The sequence below is a fragment of the Diachasma alloeum genome, unplaced genomic scaffold (genome assembly GCF_001412515.2).
Source record: "Diachasma alloeum isolate Michigan unplaced genomic scaffold, Dall2.0 Dall_scaffold_00342, whole genome shotgun sequence".
Taxonomy (NCBI): Eukaryota; Metazoa; Arthropoda; class Insecta; order Hymenoptera; family Braconidae; genus Diachasma; species Diachasma alloeum.
Genome location: NW_021680481.1, coordinates 30,596 through 36,680, shown reverse-complemented (window position 1 = coordinate 36,680; position 6,085 = coordinate 30,596). Strand labels below are relative to the sequence as shown.

Here is a 6,085-nt window from a genome sequence, read left to right as displayed (position 1 = left end):
GTATCGGTCTTTTAACCCCGTGAATCCAGGAGAACCGACCCGTAGGAGGCGCCAAAAACCCTTAGTAATTTTCCGAACGCCCACCAGTTCGGCTCAGGTAATCATTAATCAATTTTATAAAGTTACGTATAAAGACATTAGAATTGAGTATTTGTCGCGGTTGAATTCCCCAAAAGCCTTTGGTGGCGCCAACAAAGTCAACGCTTGATGTGCCGAAAATCTCCGCCAATCAGAGCCCGTGTCTATTGGCCGAAATTCGTGCTGCGGTTAGTGCCCGTGACACTAACCCAGGGCAGTTAATTCCGCGTTGACCGTCGTCGATCGTTAGTCACGTGCGAAATTTTGAGTGTGTCCACGCAACGTCATTGTGCCACGTGGATTATTATACCATTTGGAGGAGCCGTACCGATCCAGGATGGTCCGAAAAGGGAAGAGGACCTCTAAATACAGGAAAATCGTGAGTTTTTAGTTCGGTTTATGTATTTTTCCGAATTCATTTCGGCTTTTCGTTATTCGGCTACGGGGTCTTCAGCCCCGTACGTCGCATTTTATTCCGGTAAAACGGTGATTATGACGCTTAATCCAAATTATGTGGTGCCGATCCCCCCTTTTTTCACTCATGATTGGGTGGTTGTCGTGATTTTTGGTGGGTTATTCAAGGGGATAATTACTCCCGTTTAATTGCCAGAGCGCGTCCATTCCCGTTACACGTGGGTTTTTGCGCGTAAGAAATTCCACTCGTATTTGAATTGAGTTGGTTCGCGTAGATAGTTAATTAAAATTAAAATTTGTGGATCAATGTGTTCGGGGGGCTTCCCTGAGTAATTTATCTCAGGGTTTCCGAAAATTCGCTCTGCCGATTTCCGGATATTCCATTTTTGGTTTTTATGGATTTCCAGCCCATTCTCGCTGGCGTGTACGCCGTGTTTCTCGAGGGGGAATTCCCCCCGACTCTCGACTCCCCGTTAGATACTCATCCACGTTTACACGTGGCTATTCTCGCTTCACGCGAGCCTTTTAGCGTTTAGAATTCCGCTCGGGAATTAATGAACCTGGGGCGGCTAATTGTTTAGGAAACATTATTTTTTTGGTATTGTTGTCTTCGGTAGACTCTCCCGGACATTTTGTCTCAGGATCCGTAATTTTTGACTCTGCCATTTTCGAGTTATGGCAAGTTGAGTTTTACGGAATTTCAACCGTTTTGGCTGGTACGAAAAATCGATGGTGGAATACGATCTCCTCTCTCGCTCCCATTGTCGCTCGCATACCTTTCCCCCCAATTCTCGGAATTCTCGAGTATTTAGGGATTAGCGTGTATTTCTACTCTCCCCAAATGTTTATTTCGGCATATGTGAGGTATTTATCGGTGATATTAATTTCTTCGAATATTTTTGTCAGATTAGACTAATTTCTATCAGAGTGCGGAATTAATATTATGATTATTATTATTATCAGTATTGTTAGTTATTAATTGTAGATTTTTTCCTTTTTTTTATATTTTTTTGAGAGAATTGAAATGTCTTTTTTTGTGAAAAATTGGTGATTCTCATATTTCAATAGTGAAACACGTAAGAACGATGTTGATTTCTTTTCCTTTTTTTTTGTAGTTTTGGCCACCCAATACCCGTCTCCACCTGAAATCCACCCCTCTCTCCACAACATAGCACACTGAGCGAACCCAGGACCGTTACCTTTCCCCAGAAATCTAGTTTTCTCCCCTTTTGTGTAAATTTTTGAGGTTTTGGAATCAATTAGAATTGGTTTTGTAGAATCATCCGGTTTGGTAATTCCGGCTAAAAATTACCTGGCGCCTATAAATTTTTGTATTTTTGAGTTTAACTAGATGAAGGGGAAGAAGGGCGAAGGTAATAGGCATTTTTAACCCCCATACGAAAATGTCACGTTACATATGATAGCCTTCAACGTCATTTCAAGAGTGATAACAAGAGCCGGGCTGACAGAGGCGTTCAGGTCCGGGAAAGGAGTAAGACAGGGATGCCCGTTAAGTCCGATACTGTTCAACGTGTTCATATAGGGGCTGGTGGAGGGTTTTGAGAAGAGAGGAGAAGGAGGGGCAGCAGCTAGGGTGAAGGTATACGCACTAATGTATGCGGCAGTGGTGGCAGAAAATGGAACGGAGTTGGCGAAAATGCTGAGGACCCTGGAGAGATAGGCGGACGAGAATTGGATGGAGGTGAGCGTGGAGAATACAAAAATAATGATCTTCAGGAACGGAGGGAGAAGGAAGGCGGAGAGCTGGAAATTTAATGGAAAAGTGGTAGAGGTAGTGAATGAATTCAAGTATTTGGGGTTTTGGTTCACGACAAGGAATATCTGTGGAAAACATGCAAAGAAGTTGGCTGGAAAGGCACAGACGTTGGTGAACAAGGCATGGGGGGAAATAACGAGGGGCAAGCCGAAGAATCTGAGAAGGAGGCTGTATTTCATGGAGGTGACGGTGAAGACAGCAGCGTTGTACGAAGTGGAGCTGGAAAAGGCAGGAGACAATTGAGAGGGTGCAGAAGAGATACACGAAGGCCAATATGGGGCTAGCAAGGAATACACCGGACTACATTTGGAGAATGGAGGCAGGAGGGTTCAGCGTGGAGAGAGGCGTTTAGCGGCATTTTTGATAAAAATGAGTGAGGTGGATGAGAATAGGTGGGCGAGAAAGTGTCTGAGAGAGGAGTTAAGGGGAATTATGAACGGGCAACCCTCTGGCTGGGGAAAAGAGGTACAGGAAAAACTAAGGTCACTAGGAGACGGCAAGTTTTTGGAGCAGCTATGGGCAGGGGAAAAGGAGGAGGCGGAAACGAGACAGAACGAGATGGTGGGGTTACTCAAAGGCCAGAAAAGACAACAAGGCTAGAAAAGGATAGACAAGTCCAAGTACTGTAATTACTATAACGAGGTGAAGGAGAACGGTGACGTGGCAGAATACTGGATGGACACGGATTTGAAGCTGGATCAGAAAATAGCCTGGGCAAGGTGGAGGTGTGGGAATGCATTCATAGGAGGGAAGAGAGGGCGCGTGAAGGAAGAGTACAGGGCTTGTGGCAAAGAGAAGGAGGTCCTGGAACACATGGTGAGATGTAAGGTCTTAATGAGGAGAATGGATCTGGAGGACGCGAGTTGGTGAGGGGAATGGAGAAAAGAAAGTAACTGGAGACGGTGGAGACGGAGGTTAGTTGGAATGCTCAGGGAGTGCCCAACGAGAAGACTATGTGAGAGGTTTGGGAGACTGGAGAAGGCGCTGAGGAAGGCAAAGGAACAGAAAAAGGACAGGCAGGGGAGAGGGCAACCAAAGACTCAATAAGGCAACTTCGGTGATAGACTGTGATAGGGAAAAAGGGCAATGGGAAGGAGGCAGGGAATAAGCGGGGTAGTAATCGGGTGAAGTATAAAGAAATAGTATTTTTCCGGGCTGCGGCGATGGAGTTTTTTACTCGTGTGGCGTTGGCGTCCGAGCCGGAGGCGAGGACTGGCCAACCACACAAGTAAGAGAACCCCATCGCAGCAGCCCGGGACAAAATTTTTTTGTACTGATTTTCAAGTTTTCGAGTTTGGGAAGTATGCAATACCAATTCCCAGACGAGAAATGGTGAGAAGCAGTACAGAAAAGGAATTAGCTGTTGAATTATGAGCAAAGAAGTGATTATGCAATAAATTCGAAAAATCTATCAAGTACAACTTAGATATTCCAATATATAGCTGTATATACATGTACAGAGAACGAAATGAAAGAAAGGCTGATGATGATGTAAAACAAAGAAAAACTTGTGTAACATCAAGGAAATAAATAATTGAATTGAATATTTCTTAGATTCCAAGATGTTCATTAAAAAATTGAGTAAGATTCAAGTCGACTCTTGATCCTCTACTATTTCATTACACTCAATAATGATTTTGCGGGGAAAGTGTTTAGTAGATGGGTGAAAAAAAATTAATAAAGTCTCCTGAAACTGATAATGCAAACCCTCGTCCGAAAGCCGCACCTTATGATCCGCATAAACAATAACCAAGTTATTGCTCTCCTGTTGCACAGCCATGGCCGTTGCAGGACATTCATAACTTGGTAGTACCCAGAATTCAGGCTCTTCTGCATCACACTCCTGCACCAGATATGATACCACCCTGCCCTCCAGATCTCCACAGATCAAGAACTCATTATCCGGTGAAAAGCACATGAGTCCAATATTTTTCAACTTCTGCTTCCCACTATTGAATGAGCACTTCAGCGCAAATCTTTTATGCTCGACCTTGAACACATTGACCTGGTTAAACCCATTCTCATTATTAGCAGTCACAAAAAGTTTATTATTCGGACTAAACATCATCATCTGAATCCTCCCAACGCTGAAATCACTCTCACTCTTCGTCAGCATTGCATCCCCTTCAACGATATCAAAATTAAATACTCTAACGTGATTGTCAGTTGAGTAAATAATCATCTTCGAGTCCTTCGTGATTGCATACGAAATAATTCCTTCATTTTTCTTGGTCCTGAGCTCCAGTAGTTTAATCGGATCTTCCTCTAATTGATAAACCATGCCGTTTTTTTCCTTAACATATCCGTTTCTATCAGGAGAATCAATAGTATTAGATGTCCCGAGTCTCCATAACTCAAGATAATTAGAATAACGAAGTAAGATGCATCGTGATTTTCTGCAAATGGTGACACAAGGGTTTGAGAGTAATGGAGGATACTTTACTAAATTTTTAGGCGGGTAGCTGGATTGCGCCAAATATCCGTCAACACCAGCAGAATACAATTTTCCATTGGTTTCGACTAAAGCTCTGACATCGTGAATATGGAGCCTCCTTTCGATTCCTTTGACCCATTGACACCTTCCGGAGGATTTCAAAAGAACTTTTGAGAAACTTCTAATGACTGGATCGATCCCGGCACTATAAATTACGTTGGAGTCCTCCGATACTGCTAAAGAGAGAATATCAGCTGTGTGAGACTCGTGACTCTCAATTAATGTTCCCATTGAGGGATCCCAGACTAACAAAACTCCTCTTGAATCTCCAGAGATAACGTGGTTGTCATTCGTTACTCCTAAGCACCAAACAATGGTTTCCTTCCTGTTCTGCTTCCTTCCGGTCGTCATTTTATGAATTGCATGGCCTGAGTTTGCATTCCAGACTCGGACGGTGTCATTTGAGCCCGTAAAGATCATATCACCTGTATTGTCCCATTTTAAGCATAAAATTCTGCCCTTTTGCTTGTCGAAGATTTTTTCATAAACGAGATTATCTTGAGTTATTGCGAAGGTGTTAACATAGCCATCTTCCGTACCAACGGCAATCCGGGTGTGGAGAGGGTTGACGTCGAGACACCAAGCTGCTCCTCCAGTAACAGACTGACAGTATTTGGGTTTTAGAGTGATTAGGTCGTACTCGATTATAAAGCCGCGGAGGCCTGTGGAAAGCAGACGATGCGGGGCGATCCAAAGGAGGGACTCAATCGAGTCTCGTGGTTTGCCAGGGATTATTTGTTCCAGGAACGGTGTGTGGGATACGTTCCATATCTCGATTGAGTTGTCGTTCCTGCAATACAGCAATGTTGATTATATATTGCAGGTAAAAGTAAAAATATCGGCAAGAATGTAAAATTTTGACAAAAGAACATTTTTCTAAGCTTAGCGAATTGTCCAAACAAGATCCCTTAATATTTTCTTCTCAAGAGAATAAATATTTAAATAATTCATAAATTCATCAGAAGACAGCTTAGCACGTGCAACACTGTGGTAGCCCAAGTCAGTGAAAAAACAAAAAAAAAAATCTAAGGGTAAATTTTGATATTTTCTGAAAAAAACCACCCGTTCCTAGTTGTTGGGAAGAGAACTCATTGCCTCCGTCAACCGGGCCAGGGCGGACCATTATCACCTGAACAAATCTCTCTACAAAATGAATATGGCGAGCAGCATGGAATGCAGCTGTGGAGGCAACACCGAGACACAAAATATTCACCATGTTCTATGGAGTTGTTGCCTTCACTCTGAAGGAAGACAACGAATGATTGATAAATTGATAAACCTGAAACGTCCCAGGCCATTCACCATATATGCATTCCTTGCTT

The 6,085-nt window shown here is 43.2% G+C and overlaps 1 protein-coding gene across 1 annotated transcript in view; it reads right to left on the bottom strand.

The window, feature by feature from the left end:
* The window catches only part of LOC107040752 (U3 small nucleolar RNA-associated protein 4 homolog), a gene marked incomplete at its 5' end in the record, with an annotated part of 38,937 nt that extends 33,384 nt beyond the window's left edge, over positions 1-5,553 (bottom strand). Inside the window, 1 exon segment of the mRNA XM_015260970.1 lies at positions 3,996-5,553. Within this exon segment, the coding sequence (XP_015116456.1) occupies positions 3,996-5,553 (1,558 nt within the window).
* Positions 5,554-6,085: the final 532 nt, after the last annotated feature.